Source organism: Marmota marmota, unplaced genomic scaffold (assembly GCF_001458135.2).
Source record: "Marmota marmota marmota unplaced genomic scaffold, marMar, whole genome shotgun sequence".
NCBI lineage: Eukaryota > Metazoa > Chordata > Mammalia > Rodentia > Sciuridae > Marmota > Marmota marmota.
Window position 1 is genome coordinate 19411838 of NW_026000082.1, and position 18222 is coordinate 19430059.

An 18222-nucleotide genomic window follows, 5' to 3' on the forward strand; every position below is an offset into this window, starting at 1 on the left:
CACAACCCCAGCCCCTATTTGTCCATTCTTTCATTAAATTTTTTTTTTTTTGGTACCAAGGGATTGAACCCAGGGATGCTTTACCACCACGCTACATTCCCAGCCATTTTTATTTGTGGAGACAGGATCTTGCTAAGTTGCTGAGGCTGGCTTTGAATTCGCAATCCTCCTGCTTCAGCCTCCCAAGCTGCTGGAATTACAGCCATGTGCCACCATGCCCAGCTCATTTAAAAAAAAAATTATGAGTATCTAATATGTTTTGAGCATTAGGAATACAGAGGGGGCAAGCCTTGCCTTGACAGACTTTATAAATCTAATCAGGAAAACAAACTTTGGACAAAAAGTTTAATGAAGTGATTATAATAAAAGGCATAAAGTAAAAGGAAAGTGTGAGATGGAATGGAGAGTTTATTCTTTTTTTTTAAAACTTTTTAAAATAACATTTATTTATTTATTTATGTGCTGCTGAGGATTGAACGCAGTGCCTCACACATGGTAGGCAAGCACTCTACCACTGAGCCACAACCCCAGCCCCAAGAGTTTATTCTTATTATGTAGGATAATTACAGTGATTTCTGTCCCCTATTAAATATAATTAGCTCTTTGATGTCCTCCCAAAGTCATTATGTAATTTAAAACACTTTATCATAATTGAAGATCAAGAGCTAGGCGCTGTGGCACATGCCTGTAATCACAGCAGCTCAGGAGGCTGAGGCAGGAGGATTGAGAGTTCAGAGCCAGCCTCAGCAACTGTGAGGTGCTAATCAACTCAGTGAGACCCTGTCTCTAAATAAAATACAAAATAGGGCTGGGGATGTGGCTCAATGGTCGAGTGTCCCTGAGTTCAAACCCTGGTACCTCCCCGCCACCAAAAAATAACAATTGATGATAAAGCCTTTATCTTACTTTCCCTAGTTCCTTAGCGATGTTTGTTACATACCTGTATGTTTATGTGAAAAGAATGTACTTTAGCCGAACACAGTGGTGCTGGCCTATAATCCCAGCTACTCAGGAGGCTGAAGCAGAAGGATCAAAAATTTGAGGCCATGGGCTGGAGTTGTGGCTCAGTGGTGGAGCGCTTGCCTCGTACATGTAAGGCATTGGGTTCAATCTTCAGCACCACATAAAAACAAATAAGTAAAAATATAGGTGTTGTGTCCATCTACAACTAATAAAACATTAAAAAAATTTTTGAGGCCAAACTGTGCAATTTATCAAGACCCTATCTCAAAATTAAATTTTTATTAAAATATTTATTTTATGTTTTTAGTTTTCATGGACACAACATCCCCATTTCATTTTTATGTGGTGCTGAGGATCGAACCCAGCGCCCCACGCATGCCAGGCGAGTGTGTTACCGCTTGAGCCACATCCCCAGCCCAAAATTAAACTTTTTTTTTTATTTTTAAAATATTTTTTAGATGTTGACGGACCTTTATTTTATTCATTTATTTTTATGCGGTGCTGAGAATCTAACCCAGGGCCTCACACATGCTAGGCAAGTGCTCTACCACTGAGCCACAACTCCAGCCCTCAAAATTAAACTTTTTAAAAAGGACTGGGGATGTAGAACACTTTGCTAGTATATGGTAGGCACTGAACTTGACTCCCAGTACTGTAAAATCCAAAGGAAACCAACAAACCAAAAACATGGATTTAGATGTTACTTGCTTAGCCATTTAAGATGGGGGAAAGTTACTTAAACTTTCTGATTCTGTTTCCTTAGTACAATAATAATAAAAATGATACTTGCCATTTTGAGTCATAGTGAAGGTTAAATAAGTGTATGAAGGAATTAATACTGTGTCGGGTTCATTATAAGTATTCCAAAATGTTAATATCATTTTTATTTTAAGTTTTATGCTCATTCCAAAAATCCTTTGTTGCCTTTTTACTAAACTTTTATTTTGCAAACAATAAACTCTTTTTTGTAGAATTTAACCTTTATTTTATTTATTTGTTTTTATGAGGTGCTGAAGATCAAACCCAATGCCTCACACGTTAGGCAAGTGCTCTACTACTGAGCTACAACCCCAGCCCCCCTGACATTAAACTCTTAATGTAGTCAAGTAAAATATTTTTTGAGTATGGTAAATCAAATGTTTTTATCTTATTGGCTATTTTGTCTCCCTACTTCCCCAGGTATAGTGAACATAGCTGTGAACAATGTTCAGGAGTTGATTGTCGCAGCGGACATGCTACAATTAACTGAAGTTGTTAATCTTTGCTGTGAATTTCTCAAAGGACAAGTTGATCCATTGAACTGCATTGGAATCTTTCAGTTCTCTGAGCAAATTGCCTGCCATGATCTTTTGGAATTCACAGAAAACTACATCCATGTCCATTTCTTGGAGGTTCATAATGGGGAAGAGTTCCTGGCACTTACAAAAGATCAGCTGATCAAAATATTACGAAGTGAAGAGCTTAGCATTGAGGATGAATATCAGGTCTTCCTAGCTGCAATGCAATGGATTCTGAAAGATCTGGGAAAGAGAAGAAAACATGTGGTAGAAGTGCTGGACCCAATTCGATTCCCTTTATTACCTCCTCAGAGACTTTTAAAGTATATAGAAGGTAACTTTCTCACTGTCTATCAAATTAATTGATCATCAAATGGCTTTTTCTCTGAAATGTGATAGTGTTTTCATTTTTTGATTCAGTAACACATCTATTGAAATTATGTAAGGTACAACTTTGGTGAGTAGACAGTATTTTGATATTTCTACTCCTATTTTAATGAAATTCTTATATATCTTTTTCTGAAATTAATAAAACAGATTAGTGTTATAAAGTTACTGACAAAACTAACACTGATCTGCTATTGTTGATGGTACTAATTATTTCAAGATAAGATTTCCTTTTACCATTCTGAAATTTTCAGCAAATCTTAATATTTAAGGAAAATGCTTATATTAAAAACAAAAGCGGGCTGGGGATGTGGCTCAAGCGGTATCGCGCTCGCCTGGCATGCTTGCGGCCCGGGTTTGATCCTCAGCACCACATACAAACAAAGATGTTATGTCCGCCGAAAACTTAAGAAATAAATATTAAAAAAAAAAAAAAAAGCAAAACTGAATAAATGCCTCTCACTATAAAATGAATTTTATATTGATATAATATCATAGCCTCTGAGTAGCCTTTGAATCAGCTTTAAATACCCGCTTTGCTGGGGATTGAACCTTGGACCTTATACATGTTAGGCAAGTGCTCTTCCATTGAGCTGTATTCCCAGGCCCAAAGCTAAACTTCTTTCTGAAAATATTTGTACCATAGCATAAAATGGGTTTTAATCTGTATATTAGAGATATTATAAAATTTAAATTTCTTTTAAAAAAGTTCTTTATATTTTAAAGATTTGATACTTTTACTGTCCTCATGCATTAAAACATTAGGTTGTAACAATTACAGATGATCTTCCTACAAATTAAATAACACTAGTAAGCATCAAAGGTGTAATTCTGTGAAGAAATTATTTTGAATAATTGCTAGTTTTTCTCCACTCTTGGCAGTGTTAAGAGAATTTTGTAGGTCTTTTTTTTGAGTGATATTTTTTATTAGTACATATAGTGTTAATTGTTACTTGCAATAGTTATTTCCTATACAGTTGCCACAAACACTAAATTAGCAAATATCGAGCTATTTCTCCTAGATGATATATGGAGTTAGCTTCCTACAAGCCTCTGGTCACAACATTTTTGTTCTCCAATCAATAGGAAGCTTTATTTTATGTGTATTTTAATCTAAAAATACCTTAACACATATTGTTGATTTATTAACATTGAACTCATGGCCAAGCACTATAACTTATTCCTGAATGAAACTTGTCTAATACAAATAGTCTACCCTCAGATTCCTTGGTAAATTGGTTCCTGAACCCCCAAGGATACACAAATCCACACATGCTTAAGCCCTTTATATAAATGGTATTTTCATATGACCAACACAATCCTTCCATGTATTTTATATCATCTCTCTATATAATGCAAATGCTATGTAAATAGTTATTGTACTGTTTTGTGTAGGGAATAATGACAAGAAGAAAGTCTGTACATGTTTAGTACAGATAATATTTTTTCCCAATTATTTTTATCTGCCATTGGTTGAATACATGATATAGAACCAACAGATATGCAGAGCCAACTATGTTTTCCCTGTGAGGCTCATAATAGCCTTGGTGCACATGGGAATACTACATAGTACTTGAGTACTAGAGTTGGGGACTATTTTAAACAGCAAAATCAACAAAAAGAAAAAAATTGCAAAAAACATGGCCTAAAGTAGACTGAAAAAGGTGGTTATTTACATTCTAAGAGCTGTAATAACAAGGCAGAGTGAATCCTTCTTCAATCTCATCCAGAAAGTACATATGAGATGATTCAAATTTTTTGCCATTCTGCACATGTCGATGAACAACTACAAAAGTACTCCAAATATTAATTTGGGGGTTAAAATACTTTTTAGTGAGTAGGGGTTATTCACAAATAGGGACTCCTCAATTAATGAGGACTGGCTGTATTTAAATGCTAAAACAAGGGAGAGGAATTACCCATACATACTTTTGTATGAGTCATGTGAAAATTTAGGAATGGATAAAGGTTTTTTTGTCTGGGTTGGCTTTTCTCAAGTGCCCAGGATAGAGAGTGCTAAGGGGAAATTCCTTTGCTAGGAGCAAGGCAGGGTTACCCATATTGGGGCTTGTTTTCCTACAGCTTTTTGTGATTAAAATTAAGTCTACCACTGTTTTGTTTTGTTTTTAGTACTAAAGTTTTAACCCAGCGGTGCTTTACCATTGAGATACATCCCCAGCCTTTTTTATTTTTCATTTCAATTCAGAGTCTTGCTAAGTTACTTAGGGTCTTATTAAGTTGCTGAGGCTGTCCTCGAATTTGCAATCCTGCCTCAGTCTCCTGAGCCAGTGGGAGTATAAGCATACATCATCGTACTGGGCTCTTCCACTGTTTTTTAAGCAGGCCCAGTAGTTATCATATGAAGGTATTTTACTGGAGGAAAAATCTTCAATGTGTCAGGGAGAAGTAAATTGTGGAGTGTGTGTGTGTGTTGTGTGGGAAATTGAACCCAGGGACACTACCTGGGTTCACTACTCAGCTACATCTGCAGCCCTGTTAATTTTTAAGTTTTGACACAGGGTATCACTAAGTGCCCAGGTTGGTCTTTCACTTGTGATCCTCTTGCTTCAGCCTCTGGAGTTGCTGGGATTACAGGCATGCACCTGCATGCTGGGCTGAAATTGAGGATTTTTAAAAAGTCAACATTAATATTTTTCAACTTCAAAACTTTGGTTATATTTTAGAAAATATGGGCAATCTATTAGAGAAAAACAAGATGACTCCACCACAAAATTCAGAGAAGGAGCAAAATACTTAACCTAAGTAATTAAATTACATTATGTGAATGTGTAGACTTTTCTGCCTAATTTGTGGCATATGCTTATTATAAAAAGTGTAGGTAATACAAATATATAAAAAGCAACAAACAGGAGCTGGGTGCAGTGGCTCACAGTTATAATCCTAGCAACTCTGAAGGCTGATGCAGGAGGATTGCAAGTTTGAGACCACAGGGCAACTTAGAGATAACCTATCTCAAAATAATGTGTGTGTGTGTGTGTGTGTGTGTATGTTATAATAATACATAATATAGGGGCTGGAATTGTGGCTCAGCGGTAGAGCGCTCACCTAGGATGGGCGGGACTCGGGTTCGATTCTCAGCACCACATAAAAATAAAGGCATTGTGTTATGTCCATCTACAAAAAAGATTCATATTCTCTCTCTCTCTTTAAAAAAAAATACACAATATATATTATATATTTTATATATATATATGCACACACACATACACACACATATATGTGTATAAAAAGGCTCAATGGTAAAATGCATGCAAGAGCAAGGTCCTGGGTTTGATCCCTAGCACTACAAAGTAAAACAATAAGTCACCCAAAGTCTGTTCCTTAGAAATAGCCAGTTTTAATTCATATATAGGAAATATGTGATATAGAGGAGGATTGATGATAGGTAGTTTGTTGGATGGTCTTTAGAAAAAAATTTTAGTAAGAATAAGAATCATGGTACATGTACCATTTATAATATAAAAATTTAGTTAAATTTCACTAAAAGTTAACAAGAATAAGAATCCTGGGCTGGGGCTGTAGCTCAGTGGTAGAGCACTTGCCTAGCATGTGTGAGGAGGCATGCTAGGTTCGATCCTTAATACCACATCAATCCTAGGTTCGATCCTTAGCACCACATAAAAATAAACAAATAAAATAAAGGCATTCTGTCCATCATCAACTACAAAAAAAATTTTAAAAAGAGAATTCTTTTATATATACTATTTATAATATAAAAATTTAGTTTAATTTCACTAAAAATTAACAAAAGAAGAAATAGAAGCAATAATTAATTTCCAATAAGTATTTCTTCATCTCAAGAAATAATCTTAAAGGTTCATATGAAATTAAGGGCAAAATTATTTAAAGATGAAAGCATAGTTCCATATTTTTAAAAAAATTTTTTAGTTGTTGATGGACCTTTATTTTATTTATTTATATGTGATACTGAGAATCAAACCCAGTGCCTCACACATGTGAGGCAAGCACTCCACCACTAAGCCATGACCCCAGCCCATATTTAAATATTTTTTAAATATTTTTTTTAGTTGTAGATGGACACAATACCTTTATTTTATTTATTTATTTATTTATTTATTTATTTTTTTTTTTAAATATTTATTGTTTAGTTATTGGCAGACACAACATCTTCGTTTGTATGTGGTGCTGAGGATCAAACCCGGGCCGCACACATGCCAGTCGAGCGCGCTACCACTTGAGCCACATCCCCAGCCCCTATTTTATTTATTTTTATTTTTATGTGGTGCTGGGGATCGAACCCAGTGCTTCACGCATACTAGGGAAGCACTCTACCACTGAGTACAATCCCAGCCCCATAGTTACATATTAAAACAGTTATCAAACTCTGGTAAGAAAAATGAGGTACTTAGCATTTTTATTTTTCTTCTCTCCTACTCTCTCGGTCAAGATTTATAGCCTTTATTTATATAGGTATTTGCAATCATGATTCCCTTAGTTCTATGCCATTATCTCTGTACTTAAATAAATTTGATGATCTCCACCAGGTTTTCTTCCACCGAGTGCGGTGGCACATGCCTGTAATCCTAGCGGCTTGGGAGACTGAGGCAAGAGGATTGCCAGTTCAAAGCTAGCCTCAGCAATGGCAAGGGCTAAGTAACTCAGTGAGACCCTGGCTCTAATAAAATACAAAATAGGGCTGGAGATGTGGCTCAGTGGTTGAGTGCCCCTGAGTTCAATCCTTGGTACCCCCCACCAAAGTTTATTTAACAAAAAGCTTAATATGAAAATATACGGGCTGGGGATGTGGCTCAAGCGGTAGCGCGCTCGCCTGGCATGCGTGCGGCCTGGGTTCGATCCTCAGCACCACATACAGAACGAAGATGTTGTATCCGCCGATAACTAAAAAATAAATATTAAAAAAATTAAAAAAAAAAAAAAAGAAAATATACATGCCCTGATTTTTACATCCTAGTTTTAAATAGGCCTTTTGGAAAAGGGTCATGGATTTCTCTGTTAAACAGCCATTTTTTTAATACTCATTCCAAGACTTCTAACATGATGATTCTATTTCCTAGTATTATCACCATTCCATTGTTGTTCTGTTCCCCACTAGTTGCCATCTCCATCCTCATCTATCACAAGATTCATGAAAGGGTCAAATCCCCACAATATTCCTTGGACATGTCTGCCACCATTTATTTTCAATGATAACTTCTCTTCCATAAATGTTTTCAGCTTGGGAGGGTAGAGCTTTGCTCTTGTTGCCTATTTAGCAGGCTCAGAGATGCTTTGAGACAGAATTGGCAGCCTCTTCACACTATTTCGGTCTTATTATTGGTCTTGAATCAAGGCCTACTTAACCTACCTAGAAATGTATTCCAAGAGTATGGTCCTGTAAAGAACCCCACCATGCTGGAGATCCAGCCCAGGTTCTGGTGCCTGCTAGGCAAACATTTCATTCCTAAGCTATACCTCCAGCTAAGACTTTTTCTTTTAATGGTTTAGTTTCCTCAACTTTCTTCTGAGTTTTGCTTTTTCGTTGTTCATCCTTTCTCCAAATTTTTAATTATTGGTGGGAATTCTCCAGAGTTTATTATTTGACCTTTCCTCAAAATTCTTGTGGGATGTAGAGATAAAGCTAGGGAAATAGAAACAAACTAAGAGACAGTCCCTTATTAGCATATATAGTGCTTTGTGCAAATTAGAAAACAGTGCTCTTTTATTGGGGCTAGGTCTTAAAAGTTGGCAAAAGAAGGCAGGTTGATTTTCATCCTCAGTTTACCTCAGCTAAGCACCCTTAAGAAGGGACAACCTGCCCAGTCATACTCAAGAGCATTTTAGAGAAATGGTCCTCATTCCACCAGAATTTTTGTCTCCTGTTTTGCCTATCGTTTTTTAAAATTTATAACATAATTTTGTATCTTTTTTTGTTATTAGGTTGAAAATTAGATTTTTTTTTACTATTTTTTAAGATAGTTTTGATCCCCTTAAACTTTTTCATTTTTATTTAGAAATCCTTATATGTGAGTTTTCAAACTAATATTGTGAGCATATTTTTAAAACAATTTTTTGATTTAAAGAAAGTATATTCCTTAGTAGCAATGAGAAAATAATATTTGATATTGAAGGGAACAAATGCCATCGTTTGATGATGATTTGAGTACAAAATGTGTTTTATTTATAGAAATGTGCCTTTTGATAGCATTTAAGAGTTATTTGAAATATTGTCTTTTTAAATATTGCTCTAGGAGTATCTGATTTTAATCTTCGTGTTGCACTGCAAACACTTTTGAAAGAGTACTGTGAGGTGTGTAAATCTCCCAAAGAGAACAAGTTTTGTAGTTTTCTGCAGACATCTAAGATCCGACCTCGGAAGAAAGCAAGAAAGTACCTGTATGCAGTAGGTGAGGACCTTTAAAAAAGTAATAGAAGTTATCTTTATTTTCAGAAGCAAAACTTTTTAATATTTTTGTTTTTAATATACATGTCACAATATGTAATTAAATATGTAATATTTAATTTCACATTCAGGTTACAGATTTATAAATTATATTTGTGTAGCATAGTAAACATTTTTTAAAATACATAGCTACTTAATTTGTCATCTGTTATTCTGTGATCTGAATGTTTGGGCTCTTAGATTATTAGCCAGTTATCAAATGACTGACTAAAGAAACATTGCTTTAAAATTTGAAATTTTGAATTCAAGTAAAAAATGTAGAGAATAAATCTCAAATTTTTGAACTATTTTAGTCATTGGTACAATAGAAATCAATGATCTCCAAAGTGTCAGGTGCAGCATGATTTATCAGAATACCCAAGGAGCATACTAAAATTTCTTTTCATTTTTAATTTAAAAGCATTAAACCTGATAAATTTTTGATATGTAAGGTGAAATGTTTTCCAGATCAATATATATGAAATAGTGTTTATGTAAGTGCCTTATATATGATATAATTTATAATTGCATATATTTTATATGTAATATGTAAATTTTCACCATTGGAATGCATACTATAATTTTTTACTGATGGGATGTGCAATCAAAACAAGTATTTCAATCTACTATTTTTAATTGAAAAAGACACTAATAGAAGTCATAGTGAAACTTTCTAACTAAATAGATAATCAGTGCCTAGATTTTTTATATATATATGTATTTAATATTTATTTTTTAGTTGTAGTCGGACACAATACCTTTATTTTATTTATTTATTTTTATATGGCGCTGAGGATCAAACCCAGGGCCTCTCATGTGCTAGGTGAGTGCTCTACCACTGAGCCACAACTCAGACCCTAGATTTACATTTTATCTAACATTCTGTTATCATCAGACTGTATCATCAGACCTTCTCCTTGCATTTAAGCCATAGTCTTTCAGGGCTTGGCACATTTAAGAATAATATATTTGTATGTTATTTTTTATATATGGCAACATAAATAATGCATTTATTTCTTGGTATACAATAGTTATAATAAATGTTTAGAGGTAGATGGCTAAATTTTCCTCATTACTGTTATTCTCATATTGAGTAGTAAAGGATTTTCTGTTTACTTCCTTTTTTTCTTTTGTTTAGGTGGATATACGCGGTTGCAGGGGGGGCGCTGGAGTGATAGCAGAGCTCTCAGCTGTGTAGAACGTTTTGACACTTTTAGCCAGTACTGGACCACTGTGTCTTCACTTCATCAAGCTCGATGTGGACTGGGAGTCGCAGTTCTGGGAGGGATGGTCTATGCTATTGGAGGTAATAATAAAAATGCCTTATTTCACTTATTAATCTAGTTGGCTACATTTTTTTGGTACTATCCTCTCTCCTCAGCCCCTAGTTCACTGCATTCTTATATGTCTTATATATAAATGCTAGGTGCTATGTGATATACATAGATATAGTTACACTCTATAAAAAATTTTTTTTGTGTGGTGCTCAGGATCGAACCCTTATGCATGTGAGGCAAGCACTCTACCTACTGAGCTATATTCACCAGCCCCCAAATATTTTTTTATTGAATTGATCAAAGAAAGAAAACAGAAGTTGTTGAATGATTCATATCAGACAGATCCTGTGATTTTTTAACAAAACAGAATACTTAGGTTTGGTTTTAATAAAAAAAAAAAAGGTTGTTTATAAAATGTAATAAGCCACGTATTTTATGAACAAAATGTAATAAGCCATCTATTTGAACTTTACTTATATGTCTAATGTGCACTTCAGACTTAACTTGTCTAAACTAAACTCTGATTTCCTCAGGTCTTAAGTCTGTTTCTTTCCCAGGGTTTGCCATCTATAAATTGTAACCATGATTTACTTAGTGACTTAGGACAAAACTTCAGTCATACTTGATACCATTCTTTCTTTTATAACCCCTATTTAATTCTCCAAAATATAGAAAGGTATACCTTCTTCATTAGTATAGTATAATACCTTAGTTTTCCTGATTCTATTTTTGTTTCTCTAAATCTATTCTATACATTATGGCCTATGATGTTCTTCTAACATTCAGGTCTGATCATGTCATTGCCATACTCTGAAATGGCTTCCTGTTCACTTCCCCACCCCAGGCCCCCCAGTACTGGAATTGAACCCAGGAGCATTCTACAACTGAGTACATCCCTATCCCTTTTTATTTTTTTTATAAGTTTATTTATTTATTTTAATTAGGTATATATGACAACAGAATGCATTTTGATTCATTGTACACAATTGCAGTACAACTCTTCATTTCTCTGTACATGATGTAGCATTGCACCATATGTGTAGTCATACATGTACCTAGGATAATAATGTCCATCACATTCTTTTATTTTATTTTGAGACAGTTTTTCTTATGTTGCCCAGACTAGCCTTGAACTTGCTTTCTCCACCACCCAAGTTGCTGGGATTACCAGGCATGGGCTACTGTGCCCTTTCCTGTTTACTCTTAAGATCAAAACCAATCTATAATATCCTTCAAGGGCCCTACATAATATCTGGTTTCTGTCTAGCTCTCAATCTCTTAAATCTCACTCCTACCATTCTTCCCTTCATGTGGTTGTTTTTTTTGGTGGGGGTCCGTTTTCTTTGACATAATATATTTATTTATTTATTTATTTATTTTTATGTGGTGTTGAGGATCGAACCCAGCGCCCCATGCATGCCAGGCGAGTGTGCTACCGCTTGAGCCACATCCCCAGCCCATCTTCCCCTCATGTTTAACTGCACTGTCCCTCTTGCCTTTTTCTTGGAAAAGTTACCTGAGTTCTAGTTTAATTGTTTTAGTTTTCTCAGTTGTAAAAGAAAGAAGATGTAAAACTTACTCAAATATTCATTCTTTTATTTATTTATTTTTTTTTTAGAAAGAAAGAATTTTTTTTTAAATATTTATTTTTTAGTTTTTGGCGGACACAACATCTCTGTTTGTATGTGGTGCTGAGGATCGAACCTGGGCCGCATGCATGCGAGGCGAAAACGCTACCGCTTGAGCCACATCCCCAGCCCCATTCTTTTAAACAGAATGATAAATTTGCTCTTATTATAGAACTCATGTTTGAGAAATAGTGCATGACCTCTGTTTGTAAAATTTGTACTATTATTCTACCAGTTAGAAAAAAACAATGTGTTTATTTAGAAACTGGACCTCTGATCATGATTTTGTTTTTGTGGTTTTTTTTCTTTTTTTTTGGTTCTGGGGATTAAATTCAGGGGTGCTTACCCACTGAGCCACATTCCTATTATCTATTTCTAATTCTACCACTCAAACAATCCATGTAATTTTTTTGAATTTTATTTAGAGACAGGGTCTCACTGAGTTGCGTAGGGCCTCCCTAATTTGTTGAGGCAGGTTTTGAACTCTCTGACAGCTGCTGGGATTACAGGTGTGCACCACTGTTCCTGGCTTGCTTTTGTGTTTTTTTAAACATAGGTAAGAAGTCCATTAGCTGGATGCAGTGGTTCATGCTTATAATGCCAATGACTCAGGACACTGAGGCACGAGGATTGTGAATTCAAAGCAAGCTTCAGTAACTTAGTGAGACCCTAAGCAAATCAGTGAGACCCTGTCTCTAAATAAAAATAAATTAATAATTAAAAAAAAGGGCTGAGGATGTTGCTTAGTGGTTAAGCACCCCTGGGTTCAATCTCTGGTACCAAAAAAAAAAAAAGTTCATCAGCAATAAATATTCTTTGTCTCCATCCTGAGTGAATTCAGAGGATCAGAATATGGTTATCTTCCCAGGACTCCCAGAGCACTTGACAGTGTGATTATGTAGAACTTCACTATTTAGCCTTATAGTATTTGCTAATTGATTCTTGTCAGCTCAGGTGGTTGTGATGTTCTTAACCAAGAACAATTTTTTGAGCTTTTCTTTATCTGGCATATATTAGGTTCTCAACTAGCAGTTATGTTCAGTAAGCATAATTATCATGTTTACATTGACATATAATTCATGAACATAATACATTTCTTTATTTATTTAGGTGTGCCTTAATTTAAAATTTTTTAATTTTCGTTTATTAATTTATTTTTGTGGTGGTGGGGATTAAATCCAGGGCTTATGTTCACTTAGCACATGCTGTAACTCTGAGCAACACCTCCATCTCCCCGATTTACCTTTTTTTTTCTTTTAATATTTTTAGTTGTGTAGGGACACAATACCTTTATTTTATTTTATTTTTTTTTATGTGGTTCTGAGGATCGAACCCAGTGCCTCACACATGCTAGGTGAGCACTCTGCCACTGAGCTACAACCCCATCCCCCTAGACAAATTTTTAGAATGTGTTTTAAAATACTATTTTAAGTAGTATGTTTTTTAAATTTTTCTTTTTCTGTTTGTTGCTACATAGGATTATGGTTACATTAAGCCACAAATTGTACCAAGACCAGCTACCCAAACTAATACTTGAAAAAATATAGTAATGTTAAAATACAAATTGTGTCCTCTGAAATTGCATGGATTAGCTGGGTCTGGTGGTGCATATCTGTAATCCCAGCCACTTAGGAGGCTGAAGAAGGAGGATCACAATTTCCAGGCCAGGATCTGCAACTTAGTGAGACTTTGTCTCAAAATAAAAAATTAAAAGGACCCGGGATATAGCTCAGAGAAAGTACCTCTGAGTTCAATTTCTATACCTACCCCTCAAATTACATGGATTGTTTGAGTGGTAGAATTAGAAATAAATAATAGGAAAATTGCCTTTATTTCATAAATAGGCTTAAATGACAGTTCTGTAGATTCAAAATAATGCTTGCTGAGCAAATGAATTTAATGATATTTTAAAATCACATAACAGTTGAATTGTCTAAAACAGAATGTTATTGAGTATTGTATTATGGTTCTGTGGTTTAGCATTACTAAATCTTTTGTTGTGTGTCTCTTATTTAAACCAGGTGAAAAGGATTCAATGATTTTTGACTGTACTGAATGCTATGATCCAGTTACTAAACAGTGGACAACTGTAGCTTCAATGAATCACCCCCGCTGTGGCTTGGGAGTGTGTGTGTGTTACGGGGCTATCTATGCTTTAGGTAATTATGCTGTTCAGTTTAAGAATAACCAATATTATTTGAATTCTTAGGTTCTGATTACTTTATAGATGTTCCTTCTCTCCAATAAAAAATGTGTATCTTTTCAAAACTATTAATTCCTATTCTCAAATTTGTATTACTTGAAGAATATTGTCAAGTATGGGGTTTTGTTTTGTTATGTTTTTACAGGGCTTCTCTATTATCACTTCTTTTGACTTTTCTTTTTTATTCTCTTTAAGTATGAAGTTTTAAAAGGAGATAGTGCTAAAATATAGATGAGCTATCCAAAGAAACACTCTAGCTGACTGGCTAAATCTCATGATTTTGATTAAGTATATAACATTTCTAGCACTCTGAATGGTAGTCTCCCCCCGCTTTTTTTTTTGTCATTTTCTCTTTAACTCACTGTGTGGAACTCATGTTCTTCCCATACCTCACCATTAAAACCTATTCTGGAAAAGATATCAGTTATCTGAATGTGAATTTAGTCCATTATATTTTATCACTCCCATAAGTACTTTCATTTTGCAATTATACTTCAAATAACAGGAAAAAAAAAACATTTTCAATTTCAAGAGTTGGAGAATGATAAGAAAATGCTATTGGGATGAGGGCCTCTTTGAAGTTCCTAAAATCACACTAAATAGGTAGTATACTCTGATTAGGTTTAGAACTGATCTTGATTAGTATAACCATTCTGAATTTGTAGAAATCATTTCACAAGGTCACTTTGAAAAATACCTTGTTTCCTTTGCAATATGTTGAACTTTTTGCTTTGTTTTCTGCCTAGTGAAAGACCCAAGTTTTGCTTTTGATCATTTTCTAACTTCATGTCATCTTGGACAAATTACCTCTCTGGTTCATGTAATACTCATCCATAACATGAAGTAGTTAGATGTTTTCTAAAGTCTTTGTCATAGATAAGTTTCCTTTATCCCAAAAGTAAACATTTTTCTATTTGATTGCAGGTGGATGGGTTGGAGCTGAGATAGGTAACACCATTGAACGATTTGATCCTGATGAAAATAAATGGGAAGTAGTTGGCAACATGGCTGTATCACGATACTACTTTGGGTGCTGTGAAATGCAAGGTAATAACTTTCTTTGTTTGTTTGTTTTTTAGTTGTAGTTGGACACAATACCTTTATTTTATTTTTATGTGGTGGTGAGGATCAAACCCAGTGCCCCTGCATGTGCTAGGCGAGTGCTCTAACACTGAGCCACAACCCCAGCCCCAAGGTAATAACTTTATAAACCATTTTTCCACAAGATATATGTGGAAGTATGTGTGTTTGTGTGTGTGTGTGTGTGTGTGTATCTGTGTATATACATACACATGTATTTATATTATGTGAGTTCGGGGCTTTATCTTCACAATGATATATTTTGGGTCTGTTAGTATTAAATGATTGACACTAGAAGTATAAATCTTTTTCCTCATATTATTAATCTTTATTTCTGTATTGCCAAAACAATTGATTTTTTTCTGTAATAAACAAAGCTAGATAAAAATATCCAGGTAGGGACTGGGATTGTGGCTCAGCAGTAGAGCACTCGCCTAGCACGGGGGGACCCGGGTTCGATCCTCAGCACCACATGAAAATAAAGGCATTGTGTTGTGTCCATCTACACCTAAAAAATAAATATTAAAAAAAAATTCCAGGTAGGCAGACATACCTGATTATGCATTTCAAATGTAATCCATTATTGTCATTTTCTCCCATGAACACCTGAGTTAGTTTTTTAAAGTTAGGGAGATAGCATCAAAAGCAGTTTTCACTGTAGCCCACACAGTGGTGGACGCCTTTAGCCAGAGGCTAAAGCAGGAGGGTTGCAAGTTGGAGGTCAGCCTTAGTAACTTATGGAGACCTGTTTCAAAATTAAAAAAAAAAAAAAAAAAAGGTTGGGGATATGGATTAGTGGTAAAGTGCCCCTGAATTAAATCCCTGGTACCAAAAAATAAATGAACAACAACAACAAAAAACAAACAAACAAACAAAGAACAGTTCTCATGTTCTACCTACAGACTTCTTTGGTGCATGGACATTATTTTATCTACTCTAAGAAGTAGATAGCAAGCACTGACAAATAGAACCCAATTCTGTTTAGGGTTAGAGAGCAAATTATATGTATCTGTGGAGCAGGAAGCAATTTTCCTATTGTTGTATAATAGCTCAGCCTATAGTTTCCAATTCAAGTTCTTTATGCTTTGTGGATATTGTACCTTTTCTGATTTCCACCAGCATTTAAATGTTCAAATTATATGATCGGACTATATTTTATTGTTTAACATCATAGTATTCTCTAATTATTTTTTATTTAATATTTTTTATCTTCCCATCTAAAATTATAGAGCTAGAGAGGGATCTTATAAATTATGTCTACATAAACTCTTTTAATTTATAGATAAGGAAGATGAAGATGAGCAAAGTTGTGAGTTGTCTTTTCTCATCAGTCATTACTGGCAAAACTGGAGCTAAAAGTTTACTAACGTTCACTCTGTGTTTCTTAAGATTTCACTCTTTTATAATTTATAGCTTCTCAGTTTAGATCATGAGAAATAAGATTAATAACTCAAAAATAATTTTGGATTGTCAGAACCATTAGTTTTAAGTCAATTTAATGAGCAGCTCTATAAATTTATTCTATTGTACTTTAGTAATTAATCCTGCTACCTAGATATGTAACTATTCCAAATTAAAGTCTCTATTTTATGTCCATCTGAGCAACAGGTAGGTTTTTGCTGAAGAAGACAGTGTCATTCCCAGCATGCCATTTGCAGGGGGATGTTCCATGTCCCTTTCCTTTTTTATTTATGGGTAGTAGCACTGGATCTGGAACCTGAGATCACCAAGCAGACAATGAGATAGAAAATCCTTGTCTGACAAATTATTTTGCTATAATATCATTGGGTTCTTCAAGATTCAATGTCACTTTAAATTATATCCCTAATTTTTTGTAACATGCTTAAATGTGAGAAGTGATAATCTAGACTGAAGTTGATTTTTTCTTTTTTAACTTTTTTTAGTTGTTGCTAGACATCTATTTATATGTGGTGCTGACAATCGAACCCAGGGTCTCATACATGCCAGGCAGGTGCGCTACCTCAGCCACAGACACAGCCCCTTGATTTTTTTCTTTTAAATAATATTGTAAACTCTGGAATGAAATATAGTATTGGCATAGCAAATAGATCACAACTATGACTTTTCATCATTTTATCTTATTTTCTATAGCATCTGAGCAAAACCATTTCATTTCCAGGTTTAATTTATGTAATTGGGGGAATCAGCAATGAAGGAATAGAGCTTCGTTCTTTTGAAGTTTATGATCCACTTTCTAAGCGTTGGTCTCCACTTCCTCCAATGGGAACCAGGAGAGCCTATCTTGGGGTAGCTGCCCTCAATGACTGCATCTATTCTATTGGAGGGTGGAATGAGACACAAGATGCTCTTCATACTGTAGAAAAATATTCCTTTGAAGAGGTAGGTTGGATGATTTCAAATGTTTAGAATCTGGTTTTATTTTATTTTTTAAATGTCCATAAGATCTGTAATGATGTGCTCTATTCCATTCATGAGTTTGATTATTTATATCTTTTTTCTTTTCAAAGATCAACTTTTGGTATCATTAATTTGTTTTCTATTGATTTTCATTTTTTGTTTCCTTGATTTCTGTTCTTATTTTTTTTCCTTCCTCTGATTTATTTGGATTTTCCCCTTCTTTTTCTAGATTCTTAAAGTAGAAGCAGAGATGATTGATCTTTCTTTTTCTATAATATGAGCCTTTAAAATTATGTTTTTTCAAGCACTGCTTTAACTTCATTCCACATATTTTGATATATTGTATTTAATTAGTATTCATCTTGAAATATTTCGTAATTTTCCTGGTAATTTCTTCTTTTGACCAATGGGAAGTATGTTATTGGGTTGAGGGTATAGTTCAGGGATAAAGTGTGTGAGACTCTGAATTCAATCCCAGCACCAAAAAAAAAAGGAAAAGAGAAATGTGTTATCAAATTTACAAATATGTAGGGATCTTTCAGTTACATTTTTGTTATTTATTTCTCACTTAATTTCATTTTGATCAGAGAACATATTTTGTATTCTG

The 18222-nt window shown here is 34.5% G+C and overlaps 1 protein-coding gene and 1 pseudogene across 3 annotated transcripts in view; one reads left to right on the forward strand and one right to left on the reverse strand.

The window, feature by feature from the left end:
- The window catches only part of LOC107141814 (intracisternal A particle-promoted polypeptide), a 51557-nt gene that overhangs the window by 20641 nt on the left and 12694 nt on the right, over positions 1–18222 (forward strand). For all 3 annotated transcript variants that reach the window (XM_015485069.2, XM_015485068.2, XM_048815462.1), the window contains exons 3-8: positions 2143–2574; positions 8858–9013; positions 10187–10354; positions 13975–14112; positions 15081–15203; positions 17377–17597. In XM_015485069.2, the coding sequence (XP_015340555.1) occupies positions 2143–2574; positions 8858–9013; positions 10187–10354; positions 13975–14112; positions 15081–15203; positions 17377–17597 (1238 nt within the window). The remainder of the gene's footprint in view (positions 1–2142; positions 2575–8857; positions 9014–10186; positions 10355–13974; positions 14113–15080; positions 15204–17376; positions 17598–18222) is intronic.
- Positions 7569–8897, reverse strand: LOC125620405 (annotated as a pseudogene).